The sequence below is a fragment of the Mus caroli genome, unplaced genomic scaffold (genome assembly GCF_978045245.1).
Source record: "Mus caroli unplaced genomic scaffold, Mus_caroli_1 scaffold_11, whole genome shotgun sequence".
Taxonomy (NCBI): Eukaryota; Metazoa; Chordata; class Mammalia; order Rodentia; family Muridae; genus Mus; species Mus caroli.
This window is the reverse complement of record NW_028227266.1, coordinates 20,493,137-20,512,631: the sequence shown is the minus strand read 5'-3', so window position 1 is coordinate 20,512,631 and position 19,495 is coordinate 20,493,137. Positions and strand designations below refer to the sequence as shown.

Genomic DNA, 19,495 nt, shown 5'->3' with positions numbered 1-19,495 from the left:
GTCTTACACCACTGCAGATCCTGAAAGCTGCATTCCCTCCAATCACAATGTCTTCTAGCCTCTCTTTATTCAGTTACCAGAGCCTTAAATGCACAGACTACTTCATTCCAGCCAATATGTAAGCATGCTTTCCCAGGTGAACATAAATGTATACACACACACACACACACACACACACACGTGCGCGTACTTTATGCACAGTAAAGTCAACTTAGCCTAAATTCCTTTCAGTTGTGACTTCTTCAGCAATCTTTCTCTCAAAACAGGAACCATAAAGAACTTGGCAGTTTCTATGAGAAACTGGGAGAATTCCTGCCCTGGAATTTTCTCTAAGGACCCTCAGATGACTGGGGTAGAGTGCCCTTCTAGATTGAAGATGTTTAGTACCTTTTCTGCCCTTTCACACACACACACACACACACACACACACACACACACACACACACACTTCTCTTTGTGCCTCTGTGCCACATTCACTGACAGGTTTAAAACTGCCTGTTGTCTCAATAACACCACTTCCTCTGTCTCAAACATTCTTCCCACCCTTCAAGGCTCATCCCTAAATAAAAATTCTGTGCATTCACCTTTCAGACTTAGCTTGCTCAGAGTAACGTGCAAGGAAACCACAAGTAGAATGGATTTCATGCGTGTTTAAGTCATTTAACTGTCTGGTTAAACTGTTTGGTTGCCTAGGTAGGGGTCACCATAATTACCCACCCTAGTATCTTTTCCAGTCACTTTTCTCAGACACTTGAATGTTGTCCCTTTTTCAGAATTAAAATCCCAGGTCCCTAAAGATTTGCGTGTAAGAATTTAGAATCAGAGCCTGCTCTTGTTTGCTCCTGAGAGTTACGTTGGGAGGAGACTGTTAATTAAAATATCCTGGTGCTTGTCCCCCAAGGCACTTCCTTCCACACTAAGTGCTTCCCAGAGCACATGCTGGTGCCTGTCAGATCCAGATGACTACGAGTGACAAGGAGTGATGGCAACTCCACAAACTAAGCTCAATGCAGTCCACACAGAGCTGTCACCAGCACGAGGCTGTTCATCCGGCTTTATTTACTTATTCAAGAGAGTTTTACTGATCCTGCCAGTTAATTAGGGTATTATATTCATGGATGTTTGGTGACCCCTTTTGTATGTCTGCAATAGTCCATAAAAGTTTCCTGTCACAGCAGTTTATCCATATTCAAGGCCAAGAAAGAGTGATGTGTGTGTGTGTGTATGTGTGTGTGTCACTGTGTCTTCCCTGTATGTGCTGGACGGAGCTTCTAGTATCCTCTGTGTAAACAGAAAGTTAGGACATGGTGACAACTTTGATCTGAAGAGGTGGTGGCTCTCAGCATGCCACTGGCTTGATTTTTAAAATGCAGTCAGGGATGTGACAGATCCACTTTTCTTCTTGGTCCAAGAGTCTGGGCAGAATGCTCAAATGTTTTCGCAGAAAAAGGAAGAGGACTCACTAGATCCCAGCCAGAAGTCGGATTGCATTTGAACTTCCTCAATGATGTTTGTTATTCACCAGATTCAGTATTCACAGCTAATAGCAGAATGAAGAATTCTGCATCATGTGCAGATGGAGTAGTGTGAGCCCAGGCTTTATCTTTGTACTTACCATGGACCAACCAGCCCCACTCGCCTGGGTGAGGTACTCTAGAAGGAAGAGGGACATTTTTGTCATACCACCGGACTCTGGGCATTGGATTTTGAGAATCTCCATCTAAATAAAGCAGGTCTGCTATTAGTGATACTTTATAAGCACTGGTGATGGCCAGAGCAGAGGATGCAGGTGACCACTCTGCCGAGTTTATCATTGTCTCCCATCAACCACGTGTCTGGATTCATAGGTCTATTGAAAAAATCCTTTGCTCTATCTGATATCTCTTTCTTCTTAGATTAATTTTTTTTTAATTTACAAATGTTAATTTAAATCCCTGTTTATGTCACACAATTGTAAACTCAAACCACCCAGAATGGTGAAGTTGGTTCATGTTCTCATTCATCCACCCTGACTGGCCATGACTAAAATGTTGGGAAAGAGGTTGGTTAGGCTTGGTGGTAAAGTTAAGCAGCCGAGAATGAATCATGAGACTAAATAGCTGCCCACACTTTTCCCTTCGGTATCATTTCCTTTCTGCAGCCTTCTTCCAAGAAGGAAAAGCCCAGAGTAACTAGAAAGGGACTTAAACTCAACCTAAAGGAAGCCGCTCAGTTGACAGCAGCTGGGAGGAAATCAGGACAGGAGAAATAGTTTCGCCCATCCCTCCCATCAGAAGAAAGCTGAGTACAAGTCTGCTCAGACCTCTGATTATGGGCTGCCTGTATCCTTAGTGACAAGCTGGCCAAAGGGGTAAGGCTGTTCAGGTCTGTGAATCACCACCCTGATCAATACACAACGCAATGTAGTCCCTTGTGTTACAGAGAGGCTGCAGTGTGGTCCAGGTGATTAAGCATTAAGCATTGTTTATCAGGACCCAGACAGTTCAGTCCCAGCCCCATGTAAAGTGCTTCACTGCATGAAGTCCTTGGCTATCTCAGGTTGCACACAGTGGGCAGGTTAAGAACTAAGTACCGCAGCCAGCAGCAATAGGACCCGATGCTCTGGTGTCAGCAATCACCATGGCACTTTACATTAACTTTGTACAGATCCAAACACAAGAGGAATTCCAAGAACAAAAAAAAATTCAAATTAGCACCTTAGCTGTCAAGAGTGTATGTAAAATCAACACATAGGCCTGTCATAAGCAAAGTAACGTTCTAATATATTTTTGAGTACTCTCTATTGTCTATTAAAAATGTGTTTTATTTTAAAGGGAAGCTAATGTAGGGCATATAAGTGATACCTAAATAAAATTATTAAAACTGAGTTAATATAGCTAATTTATAAAAAATACAACACAAGACACCAGGAATTGAAAACTGTGTTTGCTTAAATCTTAAGCCTTTTATTTACTACAATGCAGAACATTTTACTTTTCAACATCAGTGAGTTGGGGGTGGGGTTTTTGTTTTTGCTTTTTGACATTTTTATTTATCCAACAGAAAACAAGAACCAATAACTGTTAGTTACATCAGTAAATTAGAACAAATACAGAAACAATTCTCTTTTGGAATGAGGCTAAAACAACTGGTCAGCAGACCCTTCCCTCCTGCCCAATACCCATAACATATGAGTACCCTGCAAACAACACTGGACAGTAATGAGACAGAATAGCCAAAGGCTTTCATTTTATACACCATGAGATAGTGACAAAACGTAGATGCCCCCTAGCCATTCAATGGATTTGCCAATCCTAAATTGCTCTGAGATTCTTTATATGTTGTGCAATGTTCTCTCCAAATAGCTTTTCGTGTTTAATAAAATGTTATCCAGACATCCTTTGACTTCAGTGCAGGACATGCAAATGGTCATATCCATCGCACACATAAGTAATGAGGAGACTCATGACATATGCAAAAATGAAAAGAAATTATTTGGCAATATGCTAGTGAAAAATACATATTCCATGGTAACTATCCAGTTTGGGGAACAATATCCAGCTCTGACCCGGTGAAATCTGACAGACTCCCCTTGGTTTGCACTCACGAGGGCTCATCCCCAATCTCATGCCATCTTTCTCTGGCATACATTCCAGTCTTTGGAAATACAAAATACCCCCAGAAAAAGTACCCTTCTCCAAGAAAATCTCACTCAAAGGTCCTGACTCAAATCTTTAATTAATGCAGGCAGGCATGAGGGCTCTTAGGAAATGTCCCCAGAATGACACATGAACACACTCTTAAAGAGGCCCGATGAGTCTGCATGCCATCTTATTAAATTAAAAGCACCTATGTATATGATGCATCCAATGGCTTAGATATTAGGATTCTAGAAATAATACATGTCTTATAGCAAAAAATATACATATAATAATCCACCTATAGTTTATATAAATGATGAAATGTTTCGAATATATCTATATATCTATATATATGTACACATATATACTCTGTGTATTTGCAGAATCAGGCACACAAATACAACAGTCCTTCACTGGCTCTTGCATGTCAGTGTCAAAGACACTGGATTTCAAAGTCTATGGACTAGAACAAAGGTCATCGCTGAGGACAGAGGACTGGCTTGATGCACCTTCCCTTATGAAGGACCAGATTTGCTGGGCAGTGGCAGCCTGCAATGCAGGGCTTATTGCATGGGCCGATCTCATTCCAGTTATCACATGTCTTCACACATCCTGGGCCACAGGTATCATACACAGCACCATGTTTGCACTGGGTCGCTAAAAAAGAGGGAACAAAGGTGTTGTAAATAAATGGCCATGGTAGCTCACCTTCTGTATGACATGGAAGTCTTGTGGGCTATGCAGAGACTCTGCCACAATCAAAGCTCAGATTTACATTTTAATGAGGGAATAAGGAACAGGTAATATTTTGTTTTGAACACTTTGGGAATTAACAAACCCAAAGACCTGTCTCCTGGGTCAATGAACCTTAAAACAAAAATAATAGTAATTGAAGCTTTCCATTCCTAGGTAAGAGAGAACATCAATTTGCAAGGCTGTTAGAAAGTTGGTAAGGTTGTTTAGTTACTGCAAATACCATGACAATTTAACCATGAATAGTCCTTCCTCTTACTAAGTTATTATCAAGAAAAATATCACACATAACTATTGTAATAGTCAAAGTTACAATTACACACACAAAATCTGAGAGTACTTGAGATATGTGTCACATTTTAAACCAAAGTGATCGTGTGTTGAATGAATCAACTTGAGACAAGTTAGAGGAAGAGAAGGATAGTTCCAGATGTAGAAGAGTCAACTGTGTGACCACAGAAGGGCAGCGGCTGGCTAGGTCAGAAGTACTAAAGCGGATAGGATGGCATAGGCAAGTCCTACTGATTTGATATCTTTGTTAACTTAGAGCTGAAATGATCTGGGTACCATTTTCTGAGATGCTGAAAATTTAGGAATAGACTTACCAGAAAGCAACAATACAAACACTGAAAGTTTTATAAAAACTTGACTTTTCTTTTTTTTTTTTATTAGATATTTTCTTTATTTACATTTCAAATGTTATCCCTAGTTTCCCCTCCGAAAACCCCCTATCCCCTACCCTCTCCACCTGCTCCCCAAACCATCCACTCCCACTTCCTGGCCCTGTCATTCCCCTACACTGGGGCATAGAGCCTTCACAGGAGCAAGGGCCTTTCCTCCCATAGATAATCGACTAGGCCAGCCTCTGCTACATATGCAGCTAGAGCCATGAGTCCCACCATGTGTTTTCTTTGATTGGTGGTTTAGTCCCAGGGAGCTCTGGGGGTACTGGTTAGTTCATATTGTTGTTCCTCCTATGGGGCTGCAAAACCCTTCATCTCCTTGGGTCCTTTCTCTAGCTCCTTCATTGGGGACCCTGTGCTCCATCCAATGGATGACTGTGAGCATCTACTTCTGTATTTGCCAGGACTTTTCAAACTCTTGTTAGCTCCAATGACAAAGACAAATGTAGGTCATTCTCAGCAGTGGGAAGTAGACACATGTGGGATGCAGCGATTCTCCAGAAGTACTGACAACACTCCAAACTTCATTTGAAATGTTTTTGAACGAAACTAATAACAGTGGAGAGTCAATTTTTCTTGGTTTAATTTTTTCATTTTAGTTTGCGCAGTGTGAAGACAAACTTACTAAGGTACTGATCCTGTGACCATAAATCCTATAACTTTTTGTTTATAATAGACCATACTTTGAGTCTTTTGAATAATACATTTAAAGTGACCATAAGCACTGTATTTATCCATACTTAACTAATAGTGAGTTAATAAGAAGCATTAAGTACATTCTGTGATGACTCCCAGATTCCTGAAGCTCTGTTTAAAAGCAAACAGGGAAAGAAGTGGCTAGGCAGGAGTTAACAATTGTGTCTCCTGCCTGCTTCCTTATTATTATTATTATTATTATTATTATTATTATTGTTTGAAACAGTTTGAGAATTTTCCCACCCCTCCCCATCTTGCTCTTCTTTCTTGCCCTATCTTTCCCTCCTTTTCCCCTCTCTCTCCTCAACTCTCTCCCCTGTCCCTCCCTCCTTTCTTTCCCATCTCCCCTCTCTTCCTTCTCAATTCCACTCTCCCCTCCAGACTGGTAAAGGAAAGCACTGCTTCTTCTTTATGACATTGGATAAATAGATGAAGACAAGGAATATGGAGATCAGTATTTCTCTTCCTTCAACACTCCTGATTTCTGCACCTGTGTTATCTTTTAGACTCTTCACTGAATATTTCAAAGATTCTCTTCCCAGTGATTAACAGAATATCCTATTCATTGAACATACTTAAAATTTTTGGAACCCCCTAGAGGAAAATCAGTTCACATACAGTGTGCATCAATGTTGCTACCTTTCTATAAAACAATAATGATCACAGATAGAAATTACTGCAGAGCTGGGGCCAGCCATGTTTCAGAACAACTCAATAAGAAAGTATCTCTGAAGATGGTAAGGCGGGACCAGGATGTCAACCATTTAAAATAAATACTCCCTCTTCCCCCATCAGACAGACTGGTGATTTTAACATGCAATCAGGATTGAGACTAGACTTGAAATGGCTTTTATATCCATGTTCCCCATCACTTCAGAGATAGACAACCATTGCTTCCAAAGCAAATGCAACAAGGAAGGTCCTGTGTGTTCCCATCACTGTCCTCAGACTCCACGGCAACATATCCTGATCCACCACACATAACCACTGTCCTGTCTGCTTTACTTGAATCTAGGGCCTGAGTTCCCTTTGCTTACCCACTCACTGCCTCTCATTCACACACAACTCTGCTGACTGTGGGTGTCCTGCCTCTCCCCTCTGTAACCCCCTCAGCTATCCTGCTGCCTGTACATTCCTCTTCTCCCTCTCTGTTAACCTAAGCCATCCTTGACTCCCATGTTGGCGGACTTATCTCCTTCTCTCAAATGCTAGTTTATGGAGAAATTTACAGCCATGTTGCCCCACTCTGTGATCCACTAACACCGTGAACCCACCTCCATCATCCCCCTCCACTTTAATGAAGCTGTTCCTTCCAAAGTTTTCAGCACTTATCGGATCTGCTGACACCCTGACAATTTTCATGAAAAAGCCACTCCGTCATTTTGTCTATTTGGCTTGTGACACTGTGTGCCCTCTGGTTCCTTGCTAAACTTTTACAGATGCACTCATATCTTGGGTACCTATGCTTGATCTCAGCACTTAATATTGCAATTGCCTCCTAGCTTGTTCCCCTGACATTCTCGTGTACGCTCCCGTTTCCTTTCCAGCTCCAATTCCAGCTTTATCCCTGTTTTCTAGTTATAGAGCTCAAAGTCTTCTATCATTATCTCTAATTCTTTGCCTGAGGTAATTTCTTATCTAAATTCAAAATGTCACCTCCTTCAAATAGTTTCTGAAAACCCCAGATGACCTTCTTTTCTCTGAATTTCATAGCACTTGGACATTATACTTGTTTATTCATTTGAACTGTCCAGTAACAGTGTAGTGATGGTTTGTGTGTGTGTGTGTGTGTGTGTGTGTGTGTGTATGTGTGTGTGAGAAGGGGAGGGGGAGGGGGAGGAGAGGGAGAAGGCTCTCTGGGGGGAGGGGAGGGGAGGGGGAGGGGAGAGGGAGAGGGAACACACAGAGAGAGAAGCAAAGAAACAGAGACAGGGAGACAGAGAAAGTAAGTGTAGGTGTGAGTGTGTGGGAGTGTATATATCTGTGTGCATGTGGTTATGTCTTGAGTATGTGAGTATAGGGTTGTGTGAGTATGTGTGAGGGTTTTGTGAGTGTGTGTGTGTGTGTGTGTGTGAGTTGCTCCAGTATATCTGTAGGGTTTTGTTTTGCTTAAATGTGGATTCTGATGTAACTCCTGCCCTTGATAAGCCAAGTCAAGGACTTTATAGCTCGAGCTATGTTCCCAGCCCTGCAGCTGTGATTCTTAGAGAAACTCATAGGATTCCCTCATCATTCTTTGAAAATATATCAATTTCTAGTCACATATTTCAAAACTTTCTTCTGAGTTTACAGAAAAATCTATGTAGTGATAGATTCAAATGATTTTAAAACTCACTAGGAGAAGCTGAACTGAGACCTGGGATCCTGAGGGCAGAGCTCTCTCCCCTAGACCTCAGGGTTCGGACACAGAACTGAGCGCAGACGACATGCCAGCATGTGCTTATTAGATTATTTCTATCTGCTTGTTTGTATATCTTTTCCCTAACGTTGTTGGCTTCATTCTAAGGACATCTAACCCTTTCTTCTATCCCAACATGGATTCTCTTTGTGGCTTGTCAAGTTCATTTCTACATTCTAGTTTCTCACCTATGTTCAAGCTTTTGTCCACTCAGCTTTGTTCCCTTCAGCTCTTGCTGTTACAGGGACATTTCTCAGAAGCATGCTCTCTCTCACATGGTCTCTTTTCCTTATACACATGACTTATCCTGTGTCCTCTGCCCTAAAATCCCAGTTATTTTATCTAGCTCCCCCTATTGCTTCTATCAAGGACCCCTTATCTTTTCCATATCAAGCACAGACATCTTTTATGAGTAGAAAGTAGGCAACAGAGGACGAAGTACAAGGACCAAACAAGATCTATCATAGAATGCCATCTTAATTTCACTTCCAATTAAATCAATAACTTTCTATTGAGTATCAGATATTAACCTTGGGGGACAGATGTGATCTAGACCTCATCTCAGACAACAGATCCTGGGCTCAAAAGCAGACAGGGGATACTGATACATAGCCAGATCCGTAATATGATATAAGATGTACAGTTCTAGAGAGAGAAAGCACAATACAGAGGAAGAGAAGAGAGAAAATTTTGACTCAACACTGAGAGTTGGGTGAGATCAAGGAAGGCAGAAGAGAAAAAAAAAATTCTATTTAGGTAAACTAAGCAGGGAGCTGGTGACATAGTTCAGTATCCACTTAGCACGTGCAAAGCCCTGGGTTTAAATACTAGCACTGCAAGTCATCATCACGGTCATCATCACCATCACTATCACCATCACTAGCATCATCATCATCATCACCATCAATAGCATCATCATCATCATCATCATCGCCATCACCACCATCATCATCAGTAGAAACTTGTAAAACCAAAAACATTAGAAAGAGCTTCCCTGGTAGAAGGATCTATTACTCAAGAGATTAGGGTGGACATGACCAGGTAATACAGGTGTGATGGTTAACCCGGTATGCATGGGATAAGGGATGATCCTTGCCTTAGTAGCTGAATAGGTGTGGAGTGTTGGGAGGGAGAATGATGAAAGAAAAAGGTAGAGCACCAGGCCAGAGCCAGAGAATGCAGAAGCCCTCTCAACACCCTGCAAAGAGAAAGCCTGGCCAGCTTCGGAGCTGAAGAATGAAGCTGTCAGATTGATCTCCACTTTAGCACAATGTGTAGATGATCTTAGAAAGCAAGCACTGACTGGATCCCTTGGCTAACCACTATGATTTGATTTATTTTTCAAACTCATCAAAGAAAAATATAACTTTTAAACACACATATGATTTGGTTTGCTCCCATGCCTTTGAAGGATTTCATTTGGTTAAATTGTTTTTCTTTTTCTCAAAGTCAGGAAACTGCCAGAGTGGCAGCAAGGTTTAGTACTCATGTAGCCTCCAGGGACATTCATCGGCTACAGTGATGCATAAAGATGGTACTCAAAGGTTTATCAATCTGTTCCAGAAGGCACTCTTTATGCCCTCTGGAACTAAACTGTTTCTAGGCTCCACTCTTAAGCCCAGAAGCTGATTGATGGTCACAATGCCCAGCTATACAACTCAGGAGTTCACAGAAGGTATCCAGATAGGCAAAGATAAGTTCCAGGTATAGAATCAGGCCAGAGTGGATGCAGGGGAGTAACGGGAAACAGCTGTGAGATGTGGAAGCAAGGAAAGAAGACAATTGCTGAAACAACACCCAACATCCACAGCAATGCAGAGGAATGCAGAAGCCAGCACCTCTTCCCTGTATTAAACCTGCTGGTGAATGTGCAGTGAGAGTCACTGTCAGCTGTTGGTAGTGGGTAAATAGTCTGCTAAGGATGGCAATGTAAAATACAAGACACAACATCCTAAATTTTTTTTGGAATCAGATGGTCCTAAGAAACACCTACCAGGAATCAAGCGACTGGAGTGAATGAATGAATGAATAAAGACCCAATTGTATTCATCCCTCTGTTTAGTTTGCTTGCTTCTCTGCATTCTTACAATGAATCTACCTACCTTAGTTTCTCACTTTCTATCTCTTAAGGCATGAGTAAATTGTTTAACATCCCAAGTCTTAATATTTTTATCAACAAAACATGGCAGAGTTCATACGTAGGTTCTCTGACTATACCTCGTGAATTCACAGGAGGCATCTAGGTTCTCAATATCTTTATAAATAAGACATGATGGAGGTCATAATATTACCATCTAGGCTTTCATGGGCATGAGATACAATAAGATATATCCTAAAGTGCTAGTACACTCCTCAGCAAAGGAAATACTACTAGAAAAATAACAGACTCTAAAAATGGTTGTCATTAAGCACATAAAGTTTCACTGTAGTTATTAGCATTATTGATTTTTTTTATTTAGTAATTCTCAGGCTTAATTTAAATTGCACTAGGCCCTCTGGGCACAGACAGTGGCATCTCAACAGTGGTGATAGTGCTTAAATCTAGGAGAACCTTTAAAATATCACTTGTGCACTTGGAGTTTCCTTCCTCATTTGTTTTTCATTTGTTCAACTCCCAAGTTTTTTACACTAGAAACCACTTTTCTGTCTCAGCAGCCTTGGGTGCTACCATGACTCAGAGCACCTAGAAGCTGAAACCAAATAAATTACATGTTTACAATATTCACTATCCTAGATGAATCTGAATACAACTCTGAGAGATGCACCAGGCTCTGGAAGTCCATTTTTCAATGTGCCAACTGACAATCTGGAAATCTACAGTGTGTGTGCATGTGTGTGTGCATGCATGCATGCAAGTATATGTGTGTATGCCTGTGTGTGACTGTGTGTGCATGCCATGTATATGTCTGTGTGTTTGTGGGTGGTGTCTGTGTGTGTGTGTATGGTGTATGCATGCCTCTGTGTGTATGTGTGTGTGTGTGTGTGTGTACACACATACACACCAATTTTGAAAGGTAAATGGAACCTTTCAGGTGATAAACCAGCTTGCCTCAATCTTAGGCTTCAAAGCCATCTTACAGTAAAGACAAACTAGTTTCATTCCTGTTTATATTTAAGTTATATTTAATCCCCAATTTAGAAACACCCTACTCCTGAGCTATAAAAACCTTTATCTTCACATGTCCAGTGCTGGTCTCTTAAGCCCTGCCTTAGGAAGAGACATCCCATGTACATGAATTTTTTTAAAAAAAGCTTGTTTTAGGGGGAAGGAAAAGAGGAGCAGGACCAGGTGTGGGAGGAGACAGGGGAGATGTACAGAGGGTCAGGAAATTGAACAGAGGTGTATGCAGTGGGGGTATGAGGAACTGGGGTAGCCACTAGAAAGTCCCAGATGCCAGGAAAGCAAGAGACTCCCAGGGAATGACATTAGTGGAAATACCCAACAAAGGGGAGAGAGAACCTGTAGAGACCGTATCCAGAGGTTAGGCACTGTCTCCAGTTGAGGGAGGGGGCCACCTACCCATTTCAAAAATATTAACCTAGAATTGCTCCTAACTAAAGGAAATACAGGGATGAAGAGTGCAATAGACTGAAGGAAAGGGCATCCAGAGACTCCCACCTGAAGAACCATCCCATATGCAGACACCAAACTAAAACACTATTGCTGATGCCAAGAAGTGCTTGCTGACAGGAGGAGCCTGATAAAGCTGTCTCCTGAGAGGCTCTGCCAGAGCCTGACCAATACAGATGCAGATGCTTGCAGCCAACCATAGGACTGAGCATGGGGATGCCAATGGAGGAACTAGGGAAAGGACTAAAGGAGATGAAGGGGTTTGCAACCCCATAGGAAGAACAACACTATCAACCAACCAGAGCTCCCTGAGCTCCCAGGGACTAAACCACCAACCAAAGAGTACACATGGAGGGACCCATCGCTCCAGCTGCATACGAAGCAGAGGATTGACTTATCTGGCCTCAATGGGAGGGGAGGCCCTTGGTCCTGTGAAGCTCAATGCCCCAGTGTACAGGAATGCTAAGGCAGTGAAGCAGGAGTAGGTGGGTGGATAAGCACCCTCACAGAAGCAGAGAGGAGGGGGATGAGATAGGGGGTTTGCAGAGGAGAAACCAGGAAGGGGGATAACATTGAAATGTAAATAAATGCCAGGAAGTGGTGGCGCATGCCTTTAATCCTAGCACTTGGGAAGCAGAGGCAGGCAGATTTCTGAGTTCAAGGCCAGTCTGGTCTACAGATGGAGTTTCAGGACAGCCAGGGCTATACAGAGAAACCCTGTCTCCTGTTTAATAAAAACAAACAAACAAAAAAGAAAAGAAAAGAAATGTAAATAAATAAAATAACCAATAAAAAGGTAAAAAAATAAAAATTATGAAATCTAAATAATAAAAAGCTTGTTTTAATTAATCATTTGCTTTAATTGATTTGGACATGATTTGTCTTGGTGGTGTTTTTCCTTGCATCTGCAGAATTAATATTGGGAGTATATTTCTTTTCTATTACTAAAGGGATTCAGTCCCTGAAGTGAATAAGTCAACATAAAATGTGACATCCTCAGATGTATCATGTGTGCTGGAATGATGCCCAGTACAGCTCTGGGCTGGGAGGAGATCCTGCTAGAATCTGAACCAAAGCAGCACACCAGCTAATATAATGGACAGAAACCGTCTGAGCCTCTAATACAGCAGGACGGATGGGTGCTTGCCTCCATGTATTTCATTCATTTTTCTGGATGATTTAAGAGAAGGAGAACTCAAAGCAAGGGAGCAAAGATTAATGATGGCAAGAAAGATCCAATCCTAAACAAGCATTATTCTCTTGTATTCAATTTAGCATGCGAGCCGTAGGTCAGAGCTCCGTAGGTCAGAGCTCAGCCACTTGCATCATTTCGCATCAGCTTTAGCTATAAGTCCCATAAACTGCCTTCTCATTTATGGTCAGAGCTAAAGCTGTTAGGAATTTTGCAGTTATTGTAATCCAAGGCTTGTTACTTCTTGGCAAATCTGCCCCTTGGTACTAAAATGTTTCCCAGAATTGAGATTAGACAATTCTTTCTCAGTCTCGCTACCTTCAACTCTGTCATGGATTAAACTTCTGTGAGCTGAACATTCTTTAAGATGTTTCATGCACACAGCACAATATTCACAGGTTAGTATGGTGAAATTCCATAATATTCCCTTATCTCCATGGTGAATGTGATATTAAGATATTTATCTTAATCCAAGACACCATCAGTTATAGACTATGATTCCTTCAATAGTCCTTTCTCAGTCCTCTGTGTTCAATATGGGCTCTCTATTTCTATGCACCACACTGTAAAAATAAGTTTTCTTAAGTCCCCACTGGTTTCCACTTTTCTTAAAACAAAAGCTAGATTCCTCTCTATGGTCTGGAAAGATTGTGCATTCCAGCTTCCTCTCCAACTGGTTTCCCCTTTCCCTTGATCATCAGAATCAAGACAGAAGTGAATGTTTTACAATGTGAGAAATGCTGGGGTTTTTGCAGCTCTGTGGCTGTCCACCCTGATTTTTGTGCACAGACTGTTTCCTTGACGCCCCTCTGTCCTTTGGCCTCATGTGAAAGCACCATCTCTGTTAAAGAACCTCACCCCTCAACGCTGCCCAAGTGGCTACCCATCCTCTTCCATTTGCCTTCTACAGCTCTGCACTGTTTGCTCTTTTTCCATGCTCAACTATTTTCAAGTGTTGTCAGTCTCTGTTTCTGTCTTCTCTCACAAGACACTTTATAATATGTATTTTTAGATGAAGAGGGACTTCTATTTTACATATATCAAATGAGCTAGTTCATGAGGACAGAGAGCTAGTAAGCACTGGTGGAGGAATCTGCCTATACAAGGGAGAGAAACATTCTCCTGGGGTTTGTTCAACAACCTATTCTAACAGATCATGTTTATCCTGAAGACCTCAGATGACTGTAATGGTCCTGAATCTCTTTTGTTCCACACAGGATCCAAGCTAGTTGTGACTGTCCTTGTTCTAAGCACATCCAGCTGTTAGCTTGAAGTTGGGAGGGTTTTGCAACAGTGGAAATCTTTAAATTGCTAAAATGTGCATGCCACAAAGCATTTGTCCTAAGTGCTCTGCCCCATGGGAAGCTCCTGGGTTTTGTCAAGTTACAAGCCAGTTGAATCACCTCTGTGATTCCCTGTTGGTCAAGCAGGGGTGGGGGTGGGGGGGGTGGATTGTTCACACTAGCACCTGTGTGGCTTTCCTCTCCATTGCTTCCTGACCATGACAATGGTCTACGGTTAGAAGGTCCCTCCGGGGCTTTCTTACCTGCACAGCTCTGCTGAGGTTCCCAGTGCACTTTGATTCCCTCTCTCTGACAGGCACGGGTATACGCCAGAAATGACTCACAGTAACAGTTTTTATGGACTGGACATTCACACATGTCTGTTACACAGGACCTAAAGGTCACAACAGAGAGAAAATATTGTCTTAATATATCAAATTATCAAACACTTGAAAAGATATCTGTAAGAAAAGGTTAGGTGGATACCTAAAAATAAGTATAAAAATTCTGTAGACAACTGTGTCCACACAGAGTCTAAACACTGTGATATCAGGTTTTTGTTCTTTGAGAGGACTATGCCAAAGAACTTGTTGCAATGTCAAAAATGTTCTAATATTTCCACTGCTCAAGGAAGTAGCCACTGCCTGTATTTGTCTGCTAAGGAGTTGGAATATAGCTGGAGCCACTGAGCAACAAGAGTGTCTGATTTGACTGAATTTTAACTACCATAGACTTAAATAGCCAGTGATTAGAAGCTGGGCTTACAAGCTCTTGAAGCACAGACATGCTGCCATTTGTGACTATAGTGATACACAAAATGATTGGCTCTACTCTACCACAGCCAAGAACACCAAGCAACTTGATAAAAGCCCCAAAGGCCCATAGCTTGGGATGTGCAATTAGCATTTACTCTTGCAAGGTCTTGCATCCCAGTCTCCTCTTCAGGATGCCAGTTAACACATTCCCAAGAAAGCAAACATTTCAGATCTTTAGTTAGGCTAAGAGTATTGAATCAGCAGCTCCAGCTTAAATTTTAATATGAAAATGAATGAGCAAGACATCAATTAAGCTGAAATATGTTTAAAGGCAAACAAGTTTTCAAATTTCTCGACTAGACAGGCATCCTGATGAACTTCCATCATGATAGAATATTAGAGTTTACCAAATGCTTTGCCAGGCAGTCTGTCACAGAATTATAGACAAGGCCTACTAAGCAGAGCTCCTGTGTTATAAATGAAGGGATCACTTTACTCAAATAAACAAGTGTGACCAAATTCATAGGAGCAAATCAAAATTGCTTCCAGACTTAGGCCATTCTACATGTATCATATGATGCTAAATTCCTCACCTCTGCGGGCAAATGTATCACTCAACAATTCTAAGTTGACTTTTATGTAAGAAAACTTCAAGGTTAATAAAATTAAGCTAATCTTACTTTTTTTCTAGTCTTTGTTCAGCAATTTCCTTCCTTGCTGAACCAATTTCAAGGCTGAATGCATAAAAATAATCAAGATTTTAAGTGGCACACATGATCCTGAAAAGTATTCAGGCCATGGCCATCCAGTGCCAACATACAGATGTCTCTCTCTGCATTGGACATGTAATCTACTGGTTGAAGAGACAGGTCAGTTAGCCCTAGGTGCTAGTTGGTAGCCCGCCTAGCTAGGAACAAGAGCTAAACAGCAGAGATTATATTCAGGAACTGATGGTAGTCCAGCCTACTTGTGCAGTCCAGGACTCAAACATAGTCTTGAAAAACAGGGACTAACAGACAAAGGAGACCCAAAGCTGAGACAAAAAAAGAGCCTTTTGCATTTCACTGATTGCTGTTGCCCTAGACACAGATGCCAGCATTGCGAAGCTGATCTCTCTCCTTTCTATAGTGGTCAAAGATGAATTTCCTTACACTTTGATCTCCCTTCATTAAAGAAATCCTGTGAAATCATATTCCAGCAAATGTATCCAGGCACCGAATACACAGTGCTGTCTTTGCCCTGGATGTTGCCTCTGGATTTCCAAGGCAAAGCCAGATTAGTCTTGTTCTGAAAGCAGCCACTCCATGTGGCCTGTGCATCCTCATCGGCCTCATCTCCTCTCATGCTTCAGTTTTCATTCCAGAAACCCTCACATGTAGCATCATCGTCCTCAGACTATAGACAGCAGTATGGCTGTACCAGGCTATATCTTTATTGTCATCTCTACTTTGCATTTCCTATGGGCTTTTGTTTCCCCTTTTTGGGGCCTCTGTAGATGTCTTTCCCCTGTATCCATAGCTCTCATTGGCCAGGTACAGCAAGTAGGATGACATCGAATGGTCCTGGTCAATGATAAAGATATATGGGAAAGGGGTGACACAAATAAATGCTTTTATTTCTCAACTGAAAAGTTTTACACCTAAACAAGTAGTAGTAGTGTGAACTGAGTCTTCAGACAGAAGAATTTTTCAGAACAATAAAGTCTAAGAAAAGAGGCAATAACCTACATTGCCCACAATAGGGATCCATTTAATAAAACTTTGGTGACTGCCCAATAAATACTCTACAGCCTTTACAATGATGTTTTGGAAATATTAAAATATCAAGCAGCATAAAAATTGATATTGTATAATCATAGAAACAAAATAAAACAAAACAGATATGCTCGAGTGTTCATAATGGCCATCTTGGGGAGGTGAATTTAGAGCCCTCATTATTTTTTAACTGTCTCCAATGAATACATCCAACACCTAAAATGCTAAGTGCCAAAAGAATTATTTAAAAACAAAGATGAATATTAGTATTTAAGTCATAATTTAGGAACCTGAGTTGTAAGATAAAGTGAAACAATCAGAGAAATTCACAGTATCCAGTAATTCATCTTTGTTTTTAAATAATTCTGCTAAAATATTTCCAGGCTCTCGTGAGACCTGCTGATACAAATTTTGATTCTATTCACTTTGAGTTTCCTCACACTGTCCTCCTGATCCTGTGAACTTGACATCCAGACAGATGGAACAGATTCCAGAATAATTATACATACTTTTGCTGGTTGCAAAGGAATCTATTACCAGAAAACTAAAAGCATCTTGAAATGGACTTCAAATCAACTTCAGGAGGGGAAATGGGCGGTTATTCAACTGTTCTGTTCATGTTTATCACACCTAATAATTCAGTATAGGGAAAATGTAGTTTATGACATGTGGCTCTGAACTAACATGCCTTTTTGGGAGATTACTGTCCTTCCTTTAATTGGTATGCATCAGTATTATATTATATAGTATAATATAAATCTAGGTTATATCTTAAGTAGAAGACTTTCATGGATTTTATTGTTGCTGAGATTTGTCTTTTAGATTTCTGCTTTTACAAAATTCCCATGTCATGATTATGTTCTAATAAATAAGGAGTTTGTCAGGAGGCTCACCTGTCATTGTGCCAGAGGGGAGGCACAGCTTCTACACTGAGCTTTGCAGAGAGGTTCTGAGGGTAGATTTACCTGCCTACTCTTTGAGTGTTCTCTGTAAAGCATGTAACAATGCTTTAAGACATAAAGAAGGATAGAAAGTGGGGAAAAGATGCCAAAGCTATTAGAAAAAGAGAAAATAAATTCATGTAGAAGTTCTAAATTATTAGAGGGAAATTCAAGATCTCCTGCTGGCTTCTCTCCCAGAGGAAACAGACTTAAAAATAAATGCTGTGTCTGTCACTAAACAAGTCAGTGGAGAAGAAACTGGCCAATGATCAGGCATCCTCATAAGGCCCCTTGCCCTTGGTGTGACAAGACAGGGTCCTGGAGGGTCACTGCCCTGAGACTGAAAGCACTCCAGACCAGAATCCCAGATGTTATTCCTGGAATGAGGAAGCCTCCAGTGCCAGCTGGCTTCCAACTCAAACATCATCATCAATGGGAAGGATCTTTGTGTTAATCTTAAAGATACAGTCACCAAGGTGCCAGCAACTGCCAGCTGGAGTCCTCAGTCTTGAGGGAGGAGAAGTCTCCCTGATGAAGTATCTCCCAGAGTCCCCTGGGAAATTCAATACCTAAGCAACCTTAGACTTGCTCAAATGAGCAGTTGAATTTGGTTTGCTATCTATTTCTCTTTTCCTGAAAGCCATGACTTGCTCTCTGACTCTTTTGCTCGGAGACATTTGTATGGCTATTTGTTTCTGGCCTCCTATAATGCAAATAAAAACTAATTCCTTGTCTGAGCCCAAGACAGGGCTCAAAAAAAAGAAAAAAATCTGTTGGTCAGTGGACTCCTCTCCACTTCCAGAACTTCCCGATTTTCATGATGACCAGCTCTTTTTAAAGGAGATGCTAGGAATTGATTACAATCTGACCAAAGCTGCTTTCTTCAATTTTTCCTAGGTTGCTAGATGGGTACCATTTTATTTTATTGGCTTTTTAGAGACAGGGTTTCTCTCTGTAGCCCTCTGGCTCTCCTGGAACTCACTCTGTAGATCAGGCTGGTCTTGGACTCAAAAAGATATACCCAGACAAAATGGGTACTTTTAAATGGTCTGGCTATATAAAAATAAATAAATAAATAAATAAATAAATAAATAAATAAATAAATAAATAAATAAAACAAATAAATTCAGACCATGTCAGACACCACCATAAAAATCCGGCAGCTTTTCATGATAAAGAAGTTACACCCATCACAATCTCAGCAGTAGTTGCTGCAGTTTTGGGACCTTGTGTTCCTAATTGATGTCTTATTTTATCTTTTCCAAAGTACAGCCTATTCACTTTCAAAAGACCCTTCAGTAGCCCAATTGCATGGGTTAGTGTCTTTGATTGTTCTCCAAAGCCTGCAAATGGATAGGAGTGGGAAGTGGAGACCTAAACCTTTCTATGCCCGTTTTATCCAGAAGTAGTCAGATTAACTTGATGTCCAACTCCTAAATGATTCTGAGCTCCAATTCTTGATGGGATTTGCTAGATACTGAGTTTTATATTAGCAGGATTGAAAGCCATTAGGATTGGGCCCTCTTTCATAGTTAACAACTTGTAAAAAACAAAAACAAAAAACAAAAAACAAAAACAAACAAACAAACAAAAAACCCCAAAGACTGTAAGCGTAGGACTTGAAGTACTGGTCAAAATAATGGGATCCTAGTCATAAACCTGACCCAGAGGTTCAATACTAGATAACCATTTAAATCTTAAGAGATTATTATCTATCTGGAACAAAGACTCCCCTGTAAGACTTGATTCAAGTGGGCCTATCAATAAGCTTCACAAGAAAACGGCTCAGGAAAGTTATCTATTTCAATGTGGACCAGCATGATATTCCTTTTGGACATTGTCTGCCCTC

The 19,495-nt window shown here is 41.0% G+C and overlaps 1 protein-coding gene across 1 annotated transcript in view; it reads right to left on the bottom strand.

Annotated features, from left to right (window-relative positions):
- Positions 1-2,948: 2,948 nt before the first annotated feature.
- Bmper (BMP binding endothelial regulator) overlaps positions 2,949-19,495 on the bottom strand; it is a 267,045-nt gene continuing 250,498 nt past the window's right edge. The window contains exons 14-15 of the mRNA XM_021172558.2: positions 14,460-14,590; positions 2,949-4,277 (exon numbers count right to left, since the gene is read on the bottom strand). Coding sequence (XP_021028217.1) covers positions 4,096-4,277; positions 14,460-14,590 — 313 coding nt within the window. The 3' untranslated portion in view covers positions 2,949-4,095. The remainder of the gene's footprint in view (positions 4,278-14,459; positions 14,591-19,495) is intronic.